The 27,075-nt window shown below is 34.8% G+C and overlaps 1 protein-coding gene and 1 pseudogene across 2 annotated transcripts; one reads left to right on the forward strand and one right to left on the reverse strand.

The window, feature by feature from the left end:
• Window positions 1-1,050: 1,050 nt before the first annotated feature.
• Window positions 1,051-27,075, reverse strand: NUDT3 (nudix hydrolase homolog 3). The gene is made up of 21 exons (XM_022865397.2): window positions 26,979-27,075; window positions 25,716-25,895; window positions 23,404-23,481; window positions 22,614-22,710; window positions 17,359-17,492; window positions 17,161-17,242; window positions 16,413-16,499; window positions 9,962-10,068; window positions 9,714-9,885; window positions 9,315-9,568; window positions 9,128-9,209; window positions 8,402-8,467; window positions 5,733-5,810; window positions 5,553-5,648; window positions 4,715-4,821; window positions 4,428-4,596; window positions 3,828-3,911; window positions 2,582-2,676; window positions 2,418-2,508; window positions 2,187-2,333; window positions 1,051-1,403 (listed from the first exon to the last, which is right to left on the reverse strand). Exons 1-21 carry the CDS (start codon window positions 27,059-27,061, stop codon window positions 1,350-1,352), a joined length of 2,343 nt encoding a protein of 780 aa, XP_022721132.2. The 5' UTR covers window positions 27,062-27,075; the 3' UTR covers window positions 1,051-1,349.
• LOC111316887 (uncharacterized) lies at window positions 11,060-12,518 on the forward strand (annotated as a pseudogene). Its single transcript, XR_016344001.1, has 2 exons — window positions 11,060-12,018; window positions 12,364-12,518. The product of XR_016344001.1 is annotated as an uncharacterized LOC111316887 (transcript).

The following is a 27,075-nucleotide window of genomic DNA, read 5'->3' on the forward strand; positions in this document are numbered from 1 at the left end:
AGTTACTATCACTAGAGTATACAATGCTTTCTGGGAATTCTAGAATTTATCAAGAAAAAACCCAATGGTTGATAATGTCAGTCCATGGCTAAGTGAGGTAGGGAATGTTAATCTGCAGTCTCCACCAAGTGGATGGATTAAAATAAATGTCGATGGGCTTTTACTAGAGATAGCTTGGAGGCGGGTTTTGAAATAATAGCGAGGGATAGTGATGGCCGACCACTTGCAGGACTTAATAGTGAGTGTGCTGTTGATTATGCACTGATTATACTATTCTGTTCAATGAGGTTATGAGCAGGAAGAAGAGTAGACAGATGGAAGTTGGTGCCTTTGTTGAAGGATTCGAGGAAAAGTTAGTGGCAAGCAAATCAAGGAGGTCAGAATTAACCTGGTATTTCGAACTGCTACTAAATGGAGGATGTGTCTTGAAAATTGGATTCAACAAATTCCATCGTCCTTGGTGAACATATTCGATAGGGATGGTCTTCCAACTCCGCCGGGTCTAAAGATGAGACCCAGATTCATCGAGTTTTGTTGCTCAATCTCTATTTGTCTTTAGATGTATGTTAATATTGTAATTGTGAACTTTTCATTGTGCATTCTCTTTTGATGATATAATACATTTTTTTCATTGGGCAAAACAATTAACTTGACAAGACCGTAATCTAAAGTTGATCAATTTGGAATACGGAAAACAACATTACTTAAAATCATTGCTAAATTCAGAAAGGAAATTTAGAAGAAAGAAAAAAGGTGCTCTTGATCTTGTAAATAATTAGATTTCTTTTTCCATTAAATCCATTTTTTGTTTTTGGATTTTTTTACATTTCTCAAGAGTTAAACATATAATTTTTTGTGAAGTTTTCACTTTTAATCCTAAATGTTTGAGATTATCAAATTTTAAATCTTAATCACTGAACGCTCTACCATCAGACCGCATCATTGTTTGGACTAAACGTTTGACATTTGCTACCTCAGTTCTGAACATTATCATCATATTGCCTCCCTGATTTATTTGAGAAAATACAGGAATTTCAGTATGGGTAAGGATGCAAGAAGGGTCTAATTTATTCATTATTTAATAATGCAGCACTATCATTCACACTGGTTTCCTGAATGTTTGAACCAGGAACTTCATCAAACTTACAACAACTCTAAAACAAATGATAAGCAATTATGCTTCATCCATGGGATGATTCACCCAATAGACACCTGGCATCAAATATATTTCAATAATTTGTATGTACTAGCAAAGATGCTGTTGCTAAAAAGCATTATTTTGTGATTGCAATTTTAATCATAGGCAGCATGCCTTCCTGTGGTAGTAGTAAACTACATAACAGCAATCTTCATTCCAACAAATTTTTTGCTAGAGGAAATGTGGGAGCTATATCCACAGGCACCTGAAAGATATGGAAGCAAAAGTATATAAGTAGAATACTTGAAATAGGCCCTTTCACCCAATATTTCTATTATAATCATTCATTGTAAAACATAGATTGGCAAGTTCCTTTTATTCCTACCAGTGAAACAAATCATAAAATCAACATCATCAACCTTCAAAATTTTACGACGATGAGATAAATATAGGTTCTTTCCAATTGCACATATGAACCAATAGAGAATTTGGCAACTATGTCAAATTTTGAGGTGAAGCATTATAAAGCATAAATGTTAGATAAGATCAAGTTAGAACACACTGGGCATCAATTTTACTGCAACATTTCCCCTTTTATAAACCAAATAAAGATTTTGGTTTTAATGTGACCATCTAAATTTAACAGCAAGGCCCCAGAGGGTATGATGTGGACAAGTAGATTCTCTAGTCATATACATCATGTTTATAAATCTAGTCGGTGAACAGGAGAAAGAAGTATTATAGAATAGGTAACTGTTTTTTTTATATTATTTATTTTAAGATAGGATGCTACCACATTGGTAGTATATCAAGTTTTCTCCTTAACTTCATCTTCTCTGTTTCCATTTTCCATCTCTTATACCAATTATGGTTAAGGCAGTAGCAAGGTAGGCTCAGTAACAATTTTTGCCGACATATGTGCATCTAGAGAACACATCTTTCCCATTTTCTCCCCCAAAATATACTAAAAGATAGATGCACTAAATTAGTTTTCATCCAGTTGCAAGTATTTATCAAGAAATGTAGACTAGAATGTTGAAGGACATACATGAATGCATTCCAACTTTTGCAACGCAACTTTCAATGGCTGTGTCATTATGCAGTATTTCTGAAAAAGCAAACTTGCACCTTCTTTGTCACCCTTTGCCTGTATGGTAAGTAAGGTCCTGCTCAAGCTTTCAACCGCTTCTTCAACCTTTTAAAAAGAAAAATTACATTTTTGGTAGAAGTGTCTTAGTTAAACAAAACTTATTTAAGAGAAAATTTGAACATGCCGTACCTTTTCAAAATTAACAGAAAATGTCTCATCCGGATGCAGAATAAAGGCTTCCTTTTCCAATAACCAGTTAAATTGTAATGCTTGTCCTTTTCTGAACATTGTTCAGTAAATCTAAAATGGTCAGTAACTGTTATAAAAACATTAATGGAGAATAGTTCACTTACCCATGAGCTTCCTCTAAGCCAAATCGTACTGAGCGAAAGCATCCAGCAAGGAATGAAACATACATGGACTTATCCAAACTTTCTGGAAGTAAATGCTGCCCCAAAATGTCAAAACAGACAAATAGAGAGACTACGGTAAGCCTTCCTTTTTTTTCAATGGTTCTATATAATATCATGCCATAAAGCACAAAATTTTCACATAGAAAGACAACTAATGCACAACTATTACTTATTCTTCATACAATATGGACTACCTACCAGATTTCTTAAAAGGTTCAAGTTTGAAGGCTTGATTCCCTTGTCTCTTACTGCAAGTTTGAGAGTCAAGCCTGATGAAAAAGCTTGTCTCAAATTCATTATGAGTGGCATTATGTTACTTAAAATTGGAGTGGTAAGCCATTTCAAGCCTAAAGCCTTAGTACAAACAGATAAATTGAATGCATGTGAAGAATTATTCAATGGTAGGACTTGCAGATTAAAGGGTTACATTCAAACACCAGCAATCTAAACAAACTTCTCTTTCAGCCGAACTCTTGCACTCTTTTAAGATTTTTCCATTACAGGAATAGCCCAAAGCCAAGGCTTTTGTATGAAAGAATGTTACAGAGGTCTCAGAAAAAAAAAATGATACTCAACAGCCAAGTTCATATGCTTTAACCTTCTGTTCTTTCTTTGTTACCAAATGCAAAGTGGCCACTTTTCGGTTTCAACCAATTGCAGCCGCCCAACTGAATGAACTAATTGAAAAGATCAGATCTGGATGAATCCATGACCATTTAATTTAAGTTCTGTTATTACAGAAATTACACACATGCTGATGGGTTGAAGCTGACAATGGTTTCACAAAGTGACTGGACAATGACATTGAATTTTCAAAATTCTTTTCCCAGTTATGCCATATTGCTCAAGGATAACACAACAAAATAAAAAATAAAAAACCTATAATGGAATCTCAGAGTGTTGTGTAAACATTCTTTCAAATTTGGTCAAAGGATCCAATTCTGTACTTAGATTTGAGAATTTTGAATTGTATATTCTTGAAAAATAGCACCAAAACTTGAGTGGTTTAAAATACCAGTAAATTGCAGCAAAGAGCATAATCCTAATCCCAAAGATAAAGCACTTTGCAAGAAAAAAGAGAGAAGTAATTGCCAACTGCATCAGCATGCAAGGATCATCTATGCTTGATAGTCACAATAAATATATCATCAAAATGAAAATATTAAAATATGACTTGGTTACCAACCTTTCTGATTAAAAATTTCAGTGCCCAAAGACCCACAATGTCAGCTTTTGCTTCTTCCAAAGTCGAGTGTAGGTCTTGCAGCTCCTGTAAGAAACAGTAAAAGAGAAACCATGGTACATTAAATATAATTAAAATATAACATTTATGTTAGTGAAAATAGTAACTTGCGGAAACTCCAACTAGAAAAGTTCAAAGAACAAAGTCAATAGACAGAATGACACAGCACAAAGAGAGAGAATAGATATGGGAGAGAGAAAAAGGTGGAAAGAGAGAGCCAGAATAGTTCTGAACTCCAATTCAAATAATCAAGATAAAAAATTATCGATGTTATAAAATATATAACCTAGGCCGAGGACAAAGCTTAGTTTTTCTAATCATTTTCATCACATTGGTACATAGAATACGAAGTTTGTTTATACGTGTGGATGTACAAGCTAGAGTAAGCAGGATGGTTGATATTTAACTAAAAGTGGCCTGATATGATTATATAACTAAAAATTTTTTCCATTTGGTACATGAATTTATGCTTGTAAGATGCTAGGAACACATTCTAGAAACAGATAAAACAAAACATAAATAAAAGTAAACATTATAACTAACCAATCTAACGGTAGACTTTCGGCCATCAGGAAGGGTTATGGTATGAGGCCCAATCCCATGGCAGCACTCATGGCAGATTGTGTGAGTGAAGAAAGACTCAAAATCTACAAGTTCATGTTGTTCCTTTGAAATACATGCATCAGCTATGGGCTGAAGAATATGTTTAAACCTGGTTAGGATGGAAAATCTAACCATGATTAAGAATTCTTGAAATTCAAGCAACTTAAGACTAGTAAATTGAAGCAACTTAAACAATGATCATAGAAACTTGAAGGAAAAAATTGTACTTTGCTTCAGAAACATTCTTAAGGATAACCATTGCTGTTCCTCGATCTTTTACAATACGCTCATCATTTGGTAGATTGAAAGCAATAGTCTGAGGACCCTTCACATCCTGATGTAAAATACAAAAAAGATTATCCTCATATTTTTGTCTGAGATAAACGATTGCATATATAAGAATGGATACTATGGAGAAAATGAAGCTAAGAAAAAGAGATACAAACAAATGATTTTTCCAAACCGTAAATTACAATGTTATGGAATGAAAAATAAAATTAACTCAAGGATTATTTATTAGAAAACACCATAGTTTCTCTGCATCTGGTACCACTAATCAACACTAGTAGGCAACATCAATAATTTTTCTCTACCCATTCTGCATCAGAAATTTGTCCAAAAATGTAATATTTCAGGGATGATTTTCTTGTTGCATTTCATTCTTTCCAATCACATTACTTGCATCCACTTTTGAGTCATTAAATTAGTTAAGAGCCCACATCACACGCATACACATAAACACACATGAGTATGTCCAATAACGTCCGATACTTCATTTACTCTATTATTGTGCTTATGTCTAAGCAATCATTTTGTTGACTACTGATAAAATCTAAAAATGATATTTCGAGATTAAAGGGGTTTGGGAAGAGAAGGATCTAAACCATGAACCAATCTGTAGCAACAACAGTTCGTACAAAGTATTCATACAGCATGCAGTCCCTAAAACCTTAGTTACAAAATGTATGCATACAAACATTTATGTTTACATCAACATGCGTGTTGATGCCAGCAAAACCATATGATTATTGTGAAAAACTTTTCTCAATGCTCCCTACAACTTACCCCTGCATTAAAAAGAAGCTGGACAACACGAATTGGAGCAGCAATGATATCCTTTGATTTGTATGCATTGTCCATAGGAAGGTTTTGTTCCAAAACCTAAAACATTGTATATTTTGTCAGAAACAAGCAAGTGATCTGAAGAAATGTGCTAGAACTTTGGCTATGAATGACATTACCTACCTGCAAGTTATCACCAAACAATTTAAGTTGAGCTGTTGCTTTCTCATCCCGAACTCCAATAAATGCTTCAAATGTAGCCTAAGAAAATAAATGCATCTAATGAGCTATACATACGATCCAAGGAAACTCATACATCGCAACACAATTACACCAGGTAACAAAGTGATTTCAACCTTTATACACAGACATGGACATAAGCACGGATGAGTGCAAGCGTATATGGAAGCACTCAATCTCTAAATGAGTCATTACTAGCCACAATAAGTATCTAAATAAAGGACAGAAAAGGGAATGATAATTTGAATTGCAATCAGGGGAAACTAAAGACCTCTTAATGCATAGTGGGTTCCAACTTCCCAGTGGTTGTAGACTATGCAGCATGATTGATGGCATTTCTCATTTCTTTTCTTTGATAGTAATTATTCAAGAACAGTTTGGAAGACTATGCTGATTAATGCAGTACTCAAAAGGTATTGTTAGTTGGAATGAAGGAAGAAATTCATCACTAGCAAGATATACAAAGGAGGATCCTGGGAGCTCCATATTTAAAGCTATTTTGCTGCCTTCCTGATTTGGCTTGGGGCTGAAAGGATTAGCAGATTCTTGAAAAATAACAGTTACCCTAGACAAGCTGTAGTTACTGCAATGCTCAGGATGTAGTGCTGAAGTGGATAGTGCCTAGAAAGTGGACAGCCCAAGAAATGTTACTTTTTTTGAGAAATGGTCCATTCGAGTTTGTAATTGCTTTTCTTTTTTGAAACACTGTGTTTGGAATTATTGTTCGATTCCATTTTTCTCTTTTTTTTCATAGGAATCTAGCAAAAATTTTCTCTGCAATATGTTATACATTTTATTAATAAAAATAAACTAGTTCTATGAAGTAGTAATTCAACAGTAGCTCAAAGAAACTACCCATTAGACACATTCAAGTAGAATTGGTTACTTTAAAGTTTGAACACTCTAACCCACACAGGTTTAGTAATAAAGGGGTTCAATTTGGCATGTGCATCTTCAGTTCTAGTTCCATCTGGAGGCACCCTGGATTTAAGGAGTAGCTGCCTTGGCCTGGTGGTCCATGCTACCAGCGGTTTATCCACAAGGACCTTACAGCTAAGGAAAAAAAAAAAAACTGAAACTCCATTTTTTATGCTTTTACATTTTTCTTTGGTTTGCTATTGGGTCCCCACTACAATAGACAGCGCTTGACCTTTGATAAAAACTTTTTAAGCATTCAAATATGCTAGTAAAAATACAAACATGAGGATCGTAATATACATAAAAAACATCATGAATTCAGTCCACAAAAGGAAAAAAAGACATCATGAATCATGCTTTATTGATCAAACCAAGCCATTTTAAAACTGGTTCACTGTCAACAAGATGTTGTTTTTCTAAACAACTTCTAAGGAATTGAAACCCATAATTTTTTATGCAAATGCAGGACCACTCACAAGAGTGTCGTGCTACTCAATATTTTATTTGTACCTATTTCACTAAATCTAATGATCTTTACTTAGGAGAAGAGATTGCACCATGCTTTGAAAACAAAATTGTCTACAAGTCAGATTTACGCCGCTTTCTTGTTTCTATTTCTTGGTTCTTTAAACCAACAGCAATCCTGTTTTCCATTTCACACTCTTCGGATTAGCTTGGTAGGAAAGATAGAAAAAGATAAGAATGGAAAAATTGGTAATCTAATGGTTAACTTTCATAACCACTTTAATGCTTTGTAACTTAACTATTGGATTAACAAATTTTCAATCCTTACCCCTTTCTATCCTTTTTACCAAGCAAAGCCTTCAAAATGATAAAATGGACTTCGTCAGCATCCTTTCATTGTAAAGACATTTGCTGTCATTCAAGGTTTTAATGACTTTATGACCTAAGGTAAAGATTTACATGTGGAATCTATTACAAGTTGAAATCATGCTAAAGGAAAAGTAACTTGTGCTGGCAAGTGAGAGAAGATAATTATTAAAAAAAAAAGGCTAGATAAACTGACTTGCAGAAATCTCAGTCGGATCCCACAATTTTAGATTTTTTTTTTCTTTTAAGAAAAAGATATAAAGAAAGAAAAAAAGAAGCGCAATGTTTTCAAAACACAATATAGAAAGTATGTTCTTCAGTAAGGCATTAAAAAGGTGTACACATGAGTAATGATTCATTAAGGAGAGAAACTACTATATCAAAATTCTAAAGACATGAATACTTAATTAGACCTCACATTATTTTTACCTTGGTATAAGTGCTTCATAGTATTGCATCAATCAACTGTATTATTTAACAGGAAACCTACGGAGAACATGGGTTCCTTCTGATCCGAACTTATGCAGTAGAATAACAAGCTGACTAATTTGTGACCATGGAAGCTATTACTAAAATTTTCCATTTTTTGGTAAAATTTATTAGCTTTTACACAAATTTGAACCTTTCAATCATGACTCATTTACTAAAGTTACACCATCTGTTATCCAATGTCTAAAGAAATAAACACTTCAAATTTAAGAAAAGCTTGTTTTGATGCTTCTATTACAAAAGAAAGAGATACACTGTAAATAAATCATCACCCTGCATTCTTACTTGGTTCAAATTCATTATCTTCACAATCTATGCTGAATAAAAATGATTGAAGTAGAGGAAATAAATGTGTTTAATATGAATATCATTACCTTGTACCCAAACAATGCATCTTCGTATGTTTCATACGGACCAATGGTGACATCCAGCTTAGAATCCTAAACCAAGAAAACGAAACAGGGAGAGGAAGCAGAGCCAGTAAGTTCGTTAGAATATGAATTGAAAAGAATGTCAAATACATATGTCACTGATACTTTCAAAAGAAAAAGTAAATAAAAAAAAGCTGAATTTAGAGCAGAGAAAAATACATCTGTCACTGATACTTTCAAAATAAGTTCATTAGAATATGAATTGAAAAGAATGTCAAATACATCAGTCACTGATACTTTCAAAATAAAAAATAAAAAATAAAAAGCTAAATTTAGAGCAGAGAAGAAAGTTGTAGCAGCACCAGACAATTGGTGGCTACTAGCTACATTGAAACTAAGAAAAAAATTCCCCTTGTTTAGGGAATGATTCAAATATTCAAAATCAGCCTAACTTGAGGGTGTTGTCATCATTCTATATATAAACACTGATATCTAATGAGGGTAAATTTCTTCCCACTCTTATGTCCTGCAAAATTCAACCCCCTTCAAGATAAGTACTTCTAGAGCACATTGCTTCCAGGGGCAGTCATACATATTGGATCTAATTTTGTGGGTATCTTTTTAAAACTATACCACCATAAATGTGTTCTTAGCATTTATTAATGTCAAAGATGAGAAAGTAACATAACATAAAGGGAAAGAAAAGAAATAAATTTACAAACTACTAACTAATTCCATCCAAGCTATATCTGAGTCATAATAGTCATTTGAAAGGAAGGCATCGGCCTTGCAATGGAGCAACCTCTTCAAACTATAAAGTCAAGAACAAGTGAAGAGATATTAGTGGATGGCATAAGCTTTCAGCTTATGACTAATAATTAAGACATCAGAAGAAAAAACTCAGTCAAAATCATACCTAGGTGAACTGACCAGGTCTCCAGCTTTATGTAACAGTTCAGAAGCACTTGTCAGGAAAGAATGATACTCATGGGAGAAGGGAATACTATAAAGATCACAAGCAGGCCCTGCTGAACGATTTATGCCATCAAATATAAGATTGTAAAGAGAAGAGTCCCAATTTACTTGACTATGCCTTTTAATAACAGTGAAAAAGCTCATTGCATCTTGTTGCTGGTCTGCCTTTAGACTTCTTTTCCATAATTTAAATTCCTACAACACAAATAAAACTTGTCAGTCTGTGTTCATATGTAAAAGTGATACTAAAAGATGGTTAAATAGGCAAATTTCTTGCATAGTCACGTATATAATCATAAGTCATTCTTCTTCGCAGCATATGATGAGTTATTTATAGTACCATTTTGTCCATATCTGGAGGGTAGAAGTTTGCACCAGGAGGTTTTAGCATTGGAAATGCAGCTCTGTACTCTAGACCCTTCCACCCCGTAATTGGCTTTGTGGCTTCAGGAAGCAGTTTTATTGCTGAATCTGCAGTTGTTAAAAATGCCTCATTTTCATCAAGGCAGGACCTGTTGATAAAGAATGAATTATCATTGATAAACAGATATTGCCTCCAAAAACTAGGCATCGTACAGAAAGACTTACCATGGACTCTTATTAATTAAATAATACATCCATTTCAAGCTGTCCAATTGTGAGACATCAGCATGCTCCTTTAACCATTCTCTTAGAGCTGGATTGCTGTACCAAACCTGATTATTTGAGGAAAAGTACAAAGGCTAATATGAGCATGTGGTGCCATGCCATCACAATTAAGCATTTACTTATGATTGCAAAATTTTGCATCATATCATCTAATACTTTTCATTCCAAGTAAACTGACAATTAAAGAGCTTCAGAACGACAGAATGATGAAACAGTCACAACACCAGGATTTCTGTGCAATATTCCAGAATGATGCATCTAAAACTTTTCATTCCAAGTAAACTGACAATTCAAGAGCTTCTGAACAACAGAATGATGAAACATTCACAAACAAGAATTTCTCCACAAATTCCAGAATGGGATACAATTATTTCATTCAGGAACAAGTTGCATCAATAAATTGAGTTAGTTTGTAACCAACTAAAAACCCTTTAGAAAATGAATACTTCCACTTCCAATTTCATTGTAAATATGTGTATCTGTGGGAAAACATTTAGTTACAAGTGGTTGTATTTTGTAATCTGTAATTTGCTGATTGTAATCTGTATATATCTGTATCCCTAAAATTGAGAATTTGTATCTCTAGAATTAAGGACAGAATATCAGGATAGACAATTCCTTGATTATAGGGATTAGATTTAGGAATATTTAGTTTCCTAGTTTACTCTCTAGCTAGTTGTATTTAAATCTATGGTGTTTGTATGATTCAATACACAAGTTTTTCAATATACTCTCATTTTTCCACATGGTATCAGAGCTTTAGACTCTTCTTGGGAAGAAAATTTCTCAGCCTTCATTGCTGAATTTTTTTTTTTTGGGCCTTCATAGCCAAATTTTGTTAAGTCTGTCATACTTTTATTTTGTTCCTTTTTGGCCTTCATTGCCTATACTTGTTTCAGTCCTGAGAAAGGTAATCATGTCAGAAATAGCAGAATCTGCCGCTACTACTCGATTTGGAGAAGTAACAACTGGTCAAACCACAGCGGAATTACAGAATATCCAAGCTGCATACAGGTTGAATGGAAAGAATTACTTGAAGTGGTCTCAGTTGGTTCAAACCTTTCTAAAAGGGAAAGGAAAATTGAGCCATCTTCTTGGCACTGGTCCTGAGAAAGGAGATCCAAAATTTGAGGCTTGGGATGAAGAGGATTCTATGGTTATGTCATGGCTGTGGAATTCTATGACGCCAGATATTAGTGACACTTGTATGTTTTTGTCCACGGCCAAAGACATTTGGGAATCAATTCGTCAAACCTATTCCAAAGTTAAAGATGCCGCTCAAGTCTATGAAGTCAAGATCAAGACTGCAGCTCTCAAACAAGGGAATAAGTCAGTCACAGAGTATGCTATTCTTCTTAAAAATCTTTGGCAAGAGATGGATCACTACCGGTGCATAGAAATAAAGTGCAGTGAAGATGCAACAACTTTGAAGAAATTTATTGAAAAAGATCGAGTCTATGATTTTCTTGCTGGACTGAATGTTGAGTTTGATCAAGTCAGAGTTCAAATTCTGGGAAAACAGGATCTGCCTTCTTTAAATGAAGTGATATCCATGGTTAGAGCAGAAGAGAGCAGATGAGGAGTGATGCTTGACAGTGTGCATGTAGAAGGATCTGCTATGGTCTCTAATGGTGGGAAGAACCAAAGCTTAGAACAATTACCGGTCAGTGAGAATGGGAAAGGTGATTCGGCTAAAACTTCAAATCGCGACAATCTTTGGTGCACCTATTGCAAGAAGCCAAGGCACACCAGAGATCGTTGCTGGAAACTACATGGAAAACCTTCAACTTCAAGCAAAGAATGGGGTTATAAAGGAGGACAGCCAAGAAATCAAGGACAAGCTCACATGACTGCAATGGAGTCAAACCAGGAGAAGTCTCAGGAACAAGGAGAGTTGGATAAAAAAGAGATTGAGAAACTGAGAAGCCTATTGGGAACTCTTGAAAAGGCTACTGGTGTATGCTCCTTGGCACACTCAGGTAAGGACTCTGGTGCAGGTAAAGTCTCTAATTCTCATGGATTAAATGTCTCAGGGATTAAATGTCTCAGATAAGTCCATTAAGAGTTCTTGGGTCATTGACTCAGGAGCCACAGACCACATGACACATTGTTCACAAAAGTTTAGTACATTTACCCTATGTCCTGGTACTAAGAAAATTACTGTTGCAGATGGTTCACTTACTACAGTGGCAGGATTAGGAGATGTTCAAATTAATCCCTCATTCATTCTTAAAAATGTTCTTCATGTTCCTAGATTGTCTACTAATCTGATATCTATACAAAGACTTACTAGAGACATGAACTGCAATGTGACTTTTTATCCCTCTTACTGTGAATTTCAGGACCAGGGTTCGGGGAAGAGGATTGGACTTGCTAAGGAGAAGGATGGACTATACTATCTTGAGACATCCAACAACATAAGTAATATCAAGAATAGTTTACCTTTGTCATTTCTTTCTGAACAATCTTCCAATAAAGACAAAATCTGGCTTTATCATTTTCGTTTTGGACACCCTTTTTTTGGAACTTTGAAAAACATGTTTCCTTCCTTGTTCAAAGGATTAAACGTTGAAGAGTTTCATTGTGATGTTTGTGCACTTGCAAAACACAGACGTGTATCTTTTTCAATTAGCAACAAAAGAAGTTCTACTCCCTTTTACTTGATTCATAGTGACATTTGGGGTCCCTCTACAGTTCCTAATATTTCTGGGGCAAGATGGTTTGTGTCATTCATAGATGATTGTACCAGGGTTTCTTGGGTTTTTTTACTTAAATCCAAATCAGATGTGAATAGTGTGTTTTTTAGCTTCCAAAACATGATCCAAAATCAATTTGGAGTGAAAATCAAGAGATTTAGGTCTGATAATGCAAGAGACTATTTCAACCAGAGTCTATCCACCTATTTCCAAAATGAGGGGATTATCCATGAGTCATCTTGTGTTAATACTCCACAGCAAAATGGAGTGGCAGAGAGAAAAAACAGCCACTTACTAGCCACAACCCGAGCCTTCCTTTTTCAAGCAAATGTGCCCAAATCTTACTGGGGGGAAGTTGTTCTCACTGCTACACACATTATAAATAGGTTACCTTCAAGGGTTTTGGGATTTAAAACTCCTATGGAACTACTCTCACAATTCTATCCCAACCTTAATACCACAAACAACCTCACACCTAGGATATTCGGTTGTACATCATTTGTTCATGTTCACAGTCATAATAGGGGAAAGTTGGATCCGAGAGCAATTAGGTGTATTTTTGTGGGGTATTCATCAACTCAGAAAGGGTATAAGTGCTATCATCCTCCTACCAAAAAGTTTTATGTGTCTGCAGATGTCACTTTTGAAGAAAGTAAACCATTTTTTACTCAACCTTATCTTCAGGGGGAGACATCATTTATAGAAGATAAGGATAAAGACTTCTTTTTGCTTGACTTGTCATCCTCCTCCAAAACAGTTTCACCCATTAATTCTTTTGAGCCTAAACCCATTTCTTCAGAGTCCAAGTCAAACACTGATTCTAAATTTGAACCCATTCCAAACACAGAAGTTGTGACTAAAGATAATACTATTCTTGATTCTGTGAAAGAATTACAGGTGTACTCAAGAAAGAAAGTTCCAGCTCCTGAACCGGTGCAAATCCAAGAACCTGATCCTAACTCTGGAAATGAGGTAATTACAGTCTCTGATTCTATTTCTCAAAATGAGCATGAGTCTCTTAAAATTAGTGATTATGATCTACCTATTGCCACTAGGAAAGGAACTAGAGAATGTACTAAACATCCATTATACCCAATCTCTAATTTTGTGTCATTTGAAAAGTTTTCACCATCTCATAAAAATTTTCTTGTGAGCCTAGACACTATTTCTATTCCAACTACATTATCTGAGGCATTATCCAATGAGAAATGGAGGCAGGCGATGAAAACAGAAATGGAGGCCTTAGAGAAAAATAAGACATGGGAACTGGTAGAGTTGCCTGCAGGAAAACATCCAGTTGGGTGTAAATGGGTTTTCACTGTAAAGTATAAGGCAGATGGTACTATCGAAAGATACAAGGCCAGGCTGGTGGCTAAGGGCTACACTCAAACTTATGAAGTGGATTATCAAGAAACTTTTGCTCCAGTTGCCAAGATGAATACAGTTAGAATTTTATTATCCTTGGTGGCAAATTACAATTGGCAGCTTCAACAATTTGATGTAAAGAATGCCTTTTTACATGGTGATTTGGAAGAAGAAATATATATGAAAGTTCCACCAGGATTTGGGGGTCATCTAGAAGTACAAAAAGTATGCAAGCTGAAAAAGGCTTTATATGGCCTTAAACAGTCTCCTAGGGCCTGGTTCGGGAGATTTGCCAAAGTGATGCTAGGAATGAAATATAAACAGAGTCAAGGGGATCACACACTGTTTATCAAGCACTCAGATTCGGGTAAGGTCACAATTCTATTAGTATATGTTGATGATATAATTGTAACTGGAGATGATGAAAAAGAAAGAGAGTCTCTAAAACAGTGTTTGGCCAGAGAATTCGAGATAAAAGAGCTAGGGAGATTGAAGTACTTCCTAGGAATTGAAGTAGCCCACTCACGTCATGGTATTTTTATCTCACAACAGAAATATGTGATGGATCTGTTGAAGGAAACTGGGAAGCTCGCATGTAAACCTGCAAGTACCCCTATAGATCCTAATCATAAGCTTGGAGAAGCTAATGAAGATACTGCTGTAGATAGGGAGATGTACCAGAGATTAGTTGGAAGACTTATTTATCTCTCACATACTAGACCTGACATAGCATATGCTGTGAGTGTGATAAGTCAATTTATGCATAGCCCTAAAGAAGTACACCTATAGGCTGTCTACCGTGTACTACACTATTTGAAGGCTAATCCTGGGAGAGGTATCTTGTTTAAAAGAAATTCAGGGTTGATACTAGAGGCATATACAGATGCTGATTATGCAGGTTCAGTAACTGACAGAAGATCTACCTCAGGCTACTGCACTTTTCTAGGTGGTAATCTTGTAACTTGGAGGAGTAAAAAACAGAATGTGGTGGCAAGATCAAGTGCTGAAGCAGAGTTTAGGGCAATGGCTCAAGGAATTTGTGAATTACTATGGTTAAAGATTATTCTAGAAGACTTAAAGATCAAATGGGATGGACCAATGAGACTTTACTGTGATAATAAATCTGCAATAAGCATTGCACACAATCCTGTGCAACATGACAGAACAAAACACATTGAAGTAGACCGGCACTTCATAAAGGAAAAGCTAGACAGTGGATTGATTTGCACCCCATATGTATCAACCAAGGGTCAACTTGCAGATGTGTTGACTAAAGGCCTTAACAGTGAGACATTTCAGGAAATTATTTCCAAGCTGGGAATGGAAAACACCTATTCACCAGCTTGAGGGGGAGTGTGGGAAAACATTTAGTTACAAGTGGTTGTATTTTGTAATCTGTAATTTGCTGATTGTAATCTGTATATATTTGTATCCCTAAAATTGAGAATTTGTATCTCTAGAATTAAGGACAGAATATCAGGATAGACAATTTCTTGATTATAGGGATTAGATTTAGGAATATTTAGTTTCCTAGTTTACTCTCTAGCTAGTTGTATTTAAATCTATGGTGTTTGTATGATTCAATACACAAGTTTTTCAATATACTCTCATTTTTCCACAGTATCAAAAAATTTTCTGCAAGCAACTAGATGATGCAATTTTAACTAATACCAATTCAAGGCTGTCCAATTAGTGAAAGAATGAAAGTTTCTATATTTCCACTCTGGAATGATAATTTGTTAACCTTGGCAGTTACTTTCTGGGGTATAATAGACTTATGCCTTCATGTTCCTTATATTATGCCCTATAATATCACCTGACACATTGAATTGCTCCTGTAATAGTATATGAACTAACACATTGAATTGCTAATGTAATATCACCTCACACTTTGAATTGAATCCATTTTATCCTAGAAGAAGCAAAAAGGGAATGAGGTACCTCAAAGACTAAAGCAGAAGCATTAAGGGCGAAGTCAATCAAAACCACTAATATTGTAATACTGAACTAGCACAGCATTGTTATGAACCTCTCTCCCCATTTTGTAACTAACCGGTCAAAAATCAAGTCATGTATATGGCTTTCAATAGACATTTTTTAATCAATTAAAAGTTCTATTGACTTTTAGAGTGTTCTTATGAATATTTTGCAGTAGACTGTCTGTTCTGTAGCAGTATTTTACACAATTTTGCCTCTGGTTCACACCCAAAGAAACCAACAATGATATGCTTGCTGCCAACATATATGGATATGCTAGCTGATCAGAGTGCATGTTTGTGTGCATCTGTGTACTTGTGTGACTTTTGTCTACTTATATGCATAAATACAACCTGCAGATAAAAGATTTCATCCATAATCATTGCAGCCTTAGTGATTAATAGCAAAGCCTCCTTGTCAGCATTAGTAAGCCCAGTCAACTGCAATGAGGGAATAGATTTAGTAAATAATCAAATAGATACTTCGAAAAGGTCTGACTGTAATATTGAGGAGAGGGACAAAAGAAAACACAATATTTGAATGAAATAATAAGGAAGGCTAGCATGCATGTCTTTAATTTCCTGCTTTATAAGTATAAGTTTTAACAAGTATTCAGGTTAGCTTTTCATCAATTTTCTTCTAAAACAGAAGAAAGCAATTGATCTTTTATAAACTTATAGCTTGTGACCATTGGAATGTGTGATGCAAGAAGAACAAATAACCGTAAGAAAACTCCTACCATGTATCACCTCTAAGTCTATGCTTTATAAATATTCAGAGGATCCTGACTAACCAAAAACGAAATGAAGACCCCCCCCCCCCCGGGGGCACCCCCAAAAAGTATATAAATAAAAGAAATGATAAGATCATGCAAAGTAAGTGTGTTTCTGAGGACATCCACCTGTGAGCTAACAAAGTGATGAAGGTAAAACCAAAAGTGTCCACATTATGTAGCACAGACACATACAAGTTATATCACACCATTTCTAAATGTAAATTGACTACATCAAAGCCTGAGGGTAAAATATTGAAGATGGATCAGAAGTCAAAACAAGCAAGACAGCAGAGAAACTAATATTAAAATTGCATAAAGATGAAGACCTCTGCAGTTAGAGAAACAGGAGCATATCGATCAAGTTGCTTTTGTAGTGCTAAACTGCGTGCTTCAGTGTTCTCTTTGTACCTTTGGCAAAGTATTTTGAAATGTTAGCAACATTAAATGCCAACATGAATAGATAACATTTAGATAAATTTGATAACTATTTTGTTGGATTCTATGGCCATAGTTACTCAGCCTACCTTCTTGTAATTATATCAAAGAGCAGACCATACTGTTTATTTATATCATAAGGCACATATTCAGGATCTTCTTTAGCTAGGCAACTTCTATATTCCCCATAAGAAATATATTTTACATCAGAGACTTCAGTATCCTGTCATCCAACAAAAGCTAATAAGAAACATTCAGATTTCAGATAGTTATATATCAGGAAGGAACTACTTGTTATTAATAAGAACTAACAACATGAAATGACGGCTGGAATATATTTTGCAAATCAAAGCATGACTTTCATATATGATTGTACAAAATATGTAAAATGAATTAATGATTAAGCACCAGGTATGGGGTACTGTGGGAAAACACTTATTTACAGCTGGTTGTAATCTTGTAATCTGTATATTTATATTTGTATCTCTAGAATTAAGTATTTCTATCCCTAGAATTAAGGAAGATTTAGTTTCCTAGTTTAACCCCTAGTTAGTTGTATATAAACCTAAGATTCTTGTATAATTGTGGATAAGCAGTTTTTCAATATACATTCAGTTTCCACATGGTATCAGAGCTTTAGGCTCTTCTTGGGAAGAAAAATTTTCAGCCTTCATTGCCGACTTTTTTAGGCTTTCATTGCCGAATCCTGTTTAGGCCTTCATTGCCGAACCCTTTCAAAGAAAGATATCACTATCACCCAATTTGAGGAAATGTTAACTGGGAAAATCATTGGAGTACTACAGATGTCTCAGAAACAAGGAGAGTTCAACAAGGAAAAGATTGAAAAGCTGAGAAACTTATTGAAAATCCTTGAAAAGCCTACTATGGTATGTTCTTTGGGTAACGTTTCTAGTTCAGGTAAAGCTTCCGGTTCTCATGGATTAAATGTCTCGACTAAGCCTATTACGAGTTCTTGGGTCATTGACTCAGGAGCCACAGACCACATGACACATTCCCCACAAAAGTTTAGTACATATAACCTGTGTTCTAGTAATAAGAAATTGTTGTTGCTGATGGTTCACTTACCACAGTGGCAGGATTAGGAGATTTTCAAGTTAATCCCTCATTTGTTCTCAAAAATATTCTTCATGTTCCTGGATTGTCTACTAATCTGATATCTATACAAAAACTTACCAGAGATATGAATTGCAAAGTAACTTTTTATCCCTCTTATTGTGAATTTCAGGACTAGAGTTCGGGGAAGATAATTGGACTTGCTAAGGAGAAGGATGGACTATACTATCTTGAGACATCAAATAACACAAGTAGTATAAAAAATAGTTTACCTTTGTCATTTCTTTCTGAAAAATCTTCCAATAAAGACAAAATCTGGCTTTATCATTTTCGTCTTGGACATCCTTCTTTTGGAACCTTGAGAAACATGTTTCCTTCTTTGTTCAAAGAATTAAATGTTGAAGATTTTCATTGTGATATTTGCGAATTTGCAAAACATAGACATGTGTCTTTTCCAATCAATAACAAAAGAAGTTCTACTCCCTTTTACTTGATTCATAGTGACATTTGGGGTCCCTCTACAATTCCTAATATTTCTGGTGCGAGATGGTTTGTTTCATTCATAGATGATTGTACTAGGGTCTCTTGGGTTTTTTTTACTTAAATCCAAATCAGATGTGAATAGTGTGTTTTTAAGCTTCCAAAACATGATCCAAAATCAATTTGGAGTAAGAATCAAGAGATTTAGGTCTGATAATGCAAAAGACTACTTTAACCAGAGTCTATCCACCTATTTTCAAAAAGAGGGGATTATCCATGAGTCATCTTGTGTTAATACTCTACAGCAAAATGGAGTGGCAGAGAGAAAAAACAGCCATTTATTAGCCACAACCCGAGCCTTTCTTTTTCAAGCAAATGTACCTAAATCTTATTGGGGGGAAGCGGTTCTCACTGCCACACACATTATAAATAGGTTACCTTCAAGAGTTTTGGGATTTAAAACTCCTATGGAACTACTCTCACAATTTTATCCCAACCTCAATACCACAAACAATCTCACACCTAGGATATTTGGTTGTACATTATTTGTTCATGTTCACAGTCATAACAGGGGAAAGTTGGATCCAAGAGCGATTAAGTGTATTTTTGTGGGGTATTCTTCAACTCAAAAAGGATATAAGTGCTATCATCCTCCTACCAAAAAATTTTATGTGTCTGCAGATGTCACTTTTGAAGAAAATAAACCATTTTTTACTCAACCTTATCTTCAGGGGGAGACTTCATTCATGGAAGATAAGGATAAAGACTTCTTTTTGCTTGATTTGCCCCCTTCTTCAACATTTACACCCATTAATTCTTATGAGTCGAAACCTGTTTCAGCTGAGCCCAAGTCAAACATTGAATTTGAGTCTGAACCCATTCCAAATACGGAAGATGTGACAAAGGATAATATTGTTCTTGATTCTATGAAGGAATTACAGGTGTACTCAAGAAGGAAAGTTCCAGATCTTGAACCAGTGCCAGTCCAAGAACCTGATCCTAACTCTGGAAATGAGGTAACTACAATTTTTGACTTTGTTTCTCAAAATGAGCATGAATCTCCTAAAACTATAACTAGTGATTATGATTTGCCTATTGCCATTAGGAAAGGAACCAGAGAATGTACCAAGCATCCACTATACCTAATATCTAATTTTGTGTCATTTGAAAAATTTTCACCATCCCACAAAAATTTTCTTGTGAGCCTAAACACTATTTCTGTTCCAACTACATTATCCGAGGCATTATCCAGTGAGAAATGGAGGCAAGCCATGAAAATAAAAATGGAGGCCTTAGAGAAAAATCAGACATGGGAACTGGTAGAGTTGCCTAAAGGAAAAAATCCAGTGGGGTGTAAATGGGTTTTCACTGTAAAATACAAGGCAGATGGTACTGTTGAAAGGTATAAAGCAAAGTTAGTTGCTAAGGGCTACACTCAGACCTATGGAGTGAATTACCAGGAAACCTTTGCTCCAGTTGCCAAGATGAATACAGTTAGGATTTTGTTATCATTAGCTGCAAATTACAATTGGCAGCTTCAACAATTTGATGTAAAGAATGCTTTTTTACATGGTGATTTGGAAGAAGAAATATATATGAAGGTTCCACCGGGATTTGGAGGTCATCTAGAAGCAAACAAAGTATACAGGCTAAAAAAAGCTTTATATGGCCTTAAACAGTTTCCTAGAGCTTGGTTCGGGAGATTTGCCAAAGTGATGCTAGCAATGGGATATAAACAGAGTCAAGGAGATCACACATTGTTTATCAAGCACTTTGATTCAGGGAGAGTCACAGTTCTATTAGTGTATGTTGATGATATAATTGTAACTGGAGATGATGAAAAAGAGAGAGAATCTCTAAAACAGTGTTTGGCTAGAGAATTTGAGATAAAAGAGCTTAGGAGATTGAAGTACTTCCTAGGAATTGAAGTAGCTCACTCACGGCATGGTATTTTTATCTCACAATAGAAATATGTGATGGATCTTCTGAAGGAAATTGGGAAGCTTGCATGTAAACCTGCAAATACCCCTATAGATCCTAATCATAAAATTGGAGAAGCTAATGAAGATGCTGCTGTAAATAAAGAGATATACCAAAGATTAGTTGGAAGACTCATTTATCTCTCACATACTAGACCTGATATAGCATATGCTGTGAGTGTGGTAAGTCAATTTATGCATAGTCCTAAAGAAGTGCACCTACAGGCTGTCTACCGTATATTGCACTATTTGAAGGTCAATCCTGGGAGAGGTATCTTATTCAAAAGAGATTCGGGGTTAGTTCTAGAAGCATATACAGATGCTGATTATGCAGGTTCAGTAACTGATAGAAGATCTACCTCAGGTTACTGCACTTTCTTAGGTGGTAATCTTGTGACTTGGAGGAGTAAAAAACAGAATGTGGTGGCAAGATCAAGTGCTGAAGCAGAGTTCAGAGCAATGGCTCAAGGAATTTGTGAACTACTATGGTTAAAGATTATCCTAGAAGACTTGAAGATCAAGTGGGATGGACCAATGAAACTCTACTGTGATAACAAGTCTGCAATAAGCATTGCACACAATCCTGTGCAACATGACAAAACAAAACACATTGAAGTAGACCGGCATTTCATAAAGGAGAAACTAGACAGTGGGTTGATTTGTACACCTTATGTATCAACCAAGGGTCAACTTGCAAATGTGTTGACTAAAGGTCTCAGCAGTGCAATATTTCAAGAAATTATTTCCAAGCTGAGAATGAAAAACACCTATTCACCAGCTTGAGGGGGAGTGTGGGAAAACACTTATTTACAGCTGGTTGTAATCTTGTAATTTGTATATTTATATTTGTATCTCTAGAATTAAGTATTTCTATCCCTAGAATTAAGGAAGATTTAGTTTCCTAGTTTAACCCCTAGTTAGTTGTATATAAACCTAAGATTCTTGTATAATTGTAGATAAGCAGTTTTTCAATATACATTCAGTTTCCACAGGTACCACCAACAGCATTAAGATTCTGAGATTAAAACAGACTCATGGAGAAAAATCATGGTAAGGATGGAAGTCCTAAAGAAAGAGATCTCAGCCTATACAACAAACACCTGTGAGTTATAATGATTTAATTTAAAATAGGGCTACTGAAGCGAATCTGCGCAAGCCTATTACGTTCTAGAACTTATCTAAAAAATGCATGTGATCAAACAATTATAGACGTTTATAATTCTCATTTGCCACAGTGTAAAGATGTTTTCCTTTGCTGGAATCTTATTAACATAAAATAATTACATGTAATTATGCACATTTGTAATTGTTTTACTGTTTATTTAACTTAAAAAATGCACTAAAAGTTAAATTGCACTTATGCCTTTGCAGTCCAAAATATTTTGGAAGATTTTGAAAAAAACAAAAAGAGAGAGATTTGTTAAACTTTTTTCCTCTAATTCATCACTACCACAGTACCAATGGCATCTTTCTTTCAGAGCTAGCTTAAGATCAGCAAGGAAGTTTCCAATCAAATGATAAAAGTTACAAATTCAAAACATCATTGAAATACAAACAATATTTGGAATCTCATCATCAGTTCCGTGTAGGAGGGCTTAAGATCTGGAGTTGAATTCTTCATCAAACCAATAGAAAACAAAATCAGTAAAATGTTGAATGATACTTCTGACTGATTGTTCATCTCAATTTTTTTTCAAAGGAAAGAGAATGTACTTTGATACAGAAAATGAAAAAAGATTTTTGTATACACATGTGAAATAACATTGAATGAGTTAAAATATTCAACAGGTAATAATGATTAACTTCCTTACCTGAAGTGTAAAGGCCTCTAGAGGAATTGGATCTAGAGTTGTGACCAGGTATACATCGCTGTACTCATTATTGATGAATTTGCCATTATTTGTGACACTACAACCAAATGTAAACAGCAGTTGTTAAGTCAACATGAAATTAAAAACATCACAAAACCACTTAAGCATCCCAACAACATCATGACTCATAAATCAAACAAAAATTCCAATATAATAATCATGGCATAAAATGAAAAGGCAAAAATGGTCACACTAATAGATGAAAGTGATGCAGGACCTAAGTGGAATCTTAAGGTCCAGATAGTCTTCAATATTGCATCACCTTGGTGCAGCATACCTTGGAAAAAAAAAGGTCAAAATGCTATTCTCTCTAAGAAAAAGAAACTCAATACAACTATAAACTTACAATGAACATTAGAACCATATATTTCATAATAAATTTATTCAAAAGCTAGTTGTTTATTGAAAATATTGAACCCTGATCGACTCAAAAAAAAAAAAAAAGACTTGAATTTGGTAAGATGCATTAGCACCAGAAATTACAGCACCAATGGTTCTAGCAAAGCATAAATGAGATGGAAGTATGACTTTATTATTATTATTATTATTATTATTATTATTATTATTATTATTATTATTATCAGGAAAAAGTAAAAGAACACAGAAACAAGACCAAAGAAAATGTGGCCAACACCACTAACAAAAAATATAGTCATCTATTCAATTAGAGCAGTTATATTACGAGAAAGGTTAATTCCACCAACAGAGAAAGATGGTTTTATCAACTAACCACTCTTCAAGAAAAACAAAGATCAACTCAAATGCATCCTTTGGGAGGACCACCCCCAGTTCTTCATGAAGCTCCCTCCTGAATCCATAAGATATTTAGCAAGAATTGTACTTTAACATCAGATCAACCAAAAAGGTATAAATGTGTGGACAATAATATGTTCGACAAGTAACAAATGAAGGGGAAATATGGAAAATTTGGGCCAAGTGAGGTAAAAAACCCAATAGATACTAATCTCTGAAGAATTTCTTATGTTGATAATTACAAAGAAGGAATGAGCAATCCAGATAGCTATTGTTAGAAGCAAATGAAAACTAGCAGATATCATGTCAAACAATGTTACAGAAAAAAAGAATCTAACTGGAAACTAGCAGATGTCATGTGTTGTTCTTATTCAGCAATAACCTGTCAGGCTATTGTAGAAAATCTGGTCAAATTTGAAACTTCCCAGCATTATGAGCCATGTCCTCAAGATTTCAAGGTTAAAGTGCATTACTCATCAAAGACCATGAGGTATTCAAGGTTTAACATAGCAGGGAGTCTGTAACAACAATTCAACAGAAACCTAAGCTAATCCAAAGCAGATGGGTGCCACAGCTGAGGATTAAAAGGATTGAAAAATTGAATACAGGTCCAAGAATACACATTTGGTGAATGAATCATGGAAATTACTAAGATAGAGTCCATTTGAAGCTGAAAATTGGGCAGCCATGTTTCTGAAATAACTGTTGAATATCTTTTTGTTTTAATAGGAACTAAACCCAGTCAGTTTCAACTCATAAATATAAAGCAGTCACCAATTTTCCTGCTACGGTTGCTTCAAGCTGCTGGGTAAATGAAAACATCAATAGCATTTGTATTTGCAAAATATAGCTCGTAGAAGATATTTTTCATGTTTCTATGTTTTTTAAATAATACAAGAGACTTAGTCAAAGATGATATATTCACATGTTCAAATAGAAAATCAAGGTTGGATTTTAGGGGAAAAAGGTGACTTTCTGTTCTGAAAAGCTGTAAGTCATTTCTGAGTGAATTTAAATTATTATTACTGGGAGTCGACCACCCTGTGTGTTGGCTTCCATTCACCAATCATCCCATTATTCTCAAGTCTTTACCATCTTTAGCCACCAGCAATCATTGTTGACAATTTATTAATCACTGCAATTTGGTGCTAAAAACTAACAATAACTATCTTGGCTAACAACCACAAAGTACCTATCATAGTTGTTAGTTATCTTCAGTAATTAACAATTATCACTTGTGATCCTACCATCTTTAAAATTGTAACAATATCCTAATTTTCCATTGCATTGCAAAAAGCTGAAAATATTGAAAAAAAGAAAAAACCTACTTTCACACAAAAAAAAAGTAGCTTTTTGAAAAAATACATTTATATATTTTCTGCAAAGTAGTATATTTAACAAGTTTACTTGCCCCATGGTTCAGACAGTCAAACATTTACCATATAATTTTGCCAAAGACCTGCTCTCTAACTGTCAACAATCAGAAAAAGGCTTTGATCACTAACAACCTGCCAGCAATAGAAGAGAATCACTGTTCCTGAATCCATTTTACAGGAATCTTACTGCTTACAAGATTAGCGCATGTAGGTATGCAAGGAAGAAAGCCCTTAGCTAAAAATAGGGGCCCCAACTTTACACTACCATTAAGACACAGTTATCGAACAATGCATCACTAAGGTAGATAGAAGATAAGCCAAAAAGTTATTATAATATTAGTCATTAGTTCTAAATAAATTAAACATTGTTAAGACAATTTATAATTTATAATTTGGACTTTTACTATTGATTTTATGGTTGAAGAAAGTCCTTTATAAAGAAAACGAACAGAATGTGTTTTTTAAATCTTCACTTCCCTTAGTATTGATAAGAAAAGATAAAGTATTTTCAAAAATGCTAACATTTGGTAATGTATAAAGTTGAGTCAAAGTATTAGGAAGATCAAACATTTTTTATATAAAAAAAAAAGAGAGAGAGAAGTGTAAAAGAACTCAGATGACTTCACTCTTTCCCAACAAAGAGGTTTGTTGGCCACTCCTGAAACCCCTAGGTTTACCACAAGTTAGGAGAATGTCAATAAGATATTTAAAAGAAAATATATTAACCATGTCAACCAAGAATATACAACAAAAGAAAATTAGCAATGATAAACAAGAATTTGGGGAGAATATCTTAGCATAACATACAGAAGAAAGATTACAAACAGTTCTTCAAAAGCATAAAAAAAATAAAAAAAAAAAAAACCCTGGAAAAGAAGTAGCACCTAAAACATGTAACATTGGATTCACTTACTGCGCTGTTATTAGTGATGAATCACCAGCAGATATATGACCAGCACTGGAGATATCCCACAACCCTGGCCACGAGTCCTTGCAGTCTGCACGCTTTTGGAGAAGCAATTCTTGTGTACTCTCAGCAAAAATCCAAATGTGGACAGCTTGATGGTAATCCCCATCTTGATGAACATCTCGCCTGCAAGAGCACCACAACAATTTATGTATTGAGAAACTAATACAGTAGAGCATAATTGGCTGATAGATCAGATTCAAAGGTCTCTAGAAAATTCCCAGGCAGAAATCATAAGCAGTATGTATCTCGTTAACAAGATAAACCATCAGAGCGATTTAATTATATCACCAGATAAATTAAACAAAAAGAAAAAAGAACAAGAGATGTGATTCTCCATCTCATAAAAGGAAACGACTAACCATCTCTAATTGTTTATAAAGCTATATACGTGTCATTCATTTACAATAAACATCTTATATTTCAGTTAAGAATCTAAAGACTAGCCACTTTTGGCATTTTGCAGGAGAACCAGAAATTGAGAACATACCCACACCTGGATCTCTGGCTTTACTATGAAGAATAACTCCTTTCACATCAGGCTTTGCAATGGTTTACAAGTATACTAGTAATCATTATATAACCATATCTTGACTAAAACCAGAACCAGCAAGTTGCAATTCAATCATATACTAAGATCTTTTATATTGAAAGCACACCTCCTGTGATTTTTCATGAATTCGTTAGGTCCAGCATAAATAAGCTTGAACTAGCCCAGAGAGGGTTGTACCTGGCAAAGTCTAAGACCCCTTACCGGTCAATAAAAAAAACACGTCCCCTAGATCTAGCTGACAACGTTTTAATCCCAGTTTCAATTTCAAAGACCATAAGCAACCCCTCCACTTGACAATCCCCGTTGAATACCAAGTTAATATAAACTTATGGGTTCATCCAAAGAATTAAAAAACTCAAAACATTGACTGTTAGTACTACCACCATGTTCAAGGAACCAGCTTAACTATTCAGAAAAATTTTCAACAAACCCAATTTGCAAACGCTGCAAATAACAAGTATACATTAAAATTAGTTCTCCTATTATTTTCTAATACGATAGCAGCAAAAACATCATTTCTGTTAAGCAGAAGCAACAGACAATAAAGAAATTAAAAAAAAAAAAAAAAAAGCGTCCATTGCAATTCTTTATATTGAAAGATCAAAAATTGAACCAAGTAAGAAAAAGATAATCTTGCATTAGAGTGGGGGACGTGCCTGGGCTTGGAAACGCCAGTTTTTTCACCGGTTTTAGTGAGAACATCGAGATACTCTTCTTCTTGCAAGTGAGGCTCTGCCATATTTGCTTTCTCAC

Source organism: Durio zibethinus, chromosome 8 (genome assembly GCF_047325235.1).
Source record: "Durio zibethinus cultivar Kanyao isolate XHJ-2024 chromosome 8, ASM4732523v1, whole genome shotgun sequence".
Classification (NCBI taxonomy): domain Eukaryota; kingdom Viridiplantae; phylum Streptophyta; class Magnoliopsida; order Malvales; family Malvaceae; genus Durio; species Durio zibethinus.

Coding starts and splice junctions, on each gene's coding strand:
- NUDT3 (XM_022865397.2), bottom strand. CDS start 27,061: ATGGCAGAGCCTCACTTGCAAGAAGAAGAGTATCTCGATGTTCTCACT. Junction 25,896..26,978: donor ACTGGCGTTTCCAAGCCCAG/GCACGTCCCCCA, acceptor GTGCTCTTGCAG/GCGAGATGTTCATCAAGATG. Junction 9,210..9,314: donor GACCTGGTCAGTTCACCTAG/GTATGATTTTGA, acceptor TTGACTTTATAG/TTTGAAGAGGTTGCTCCATT.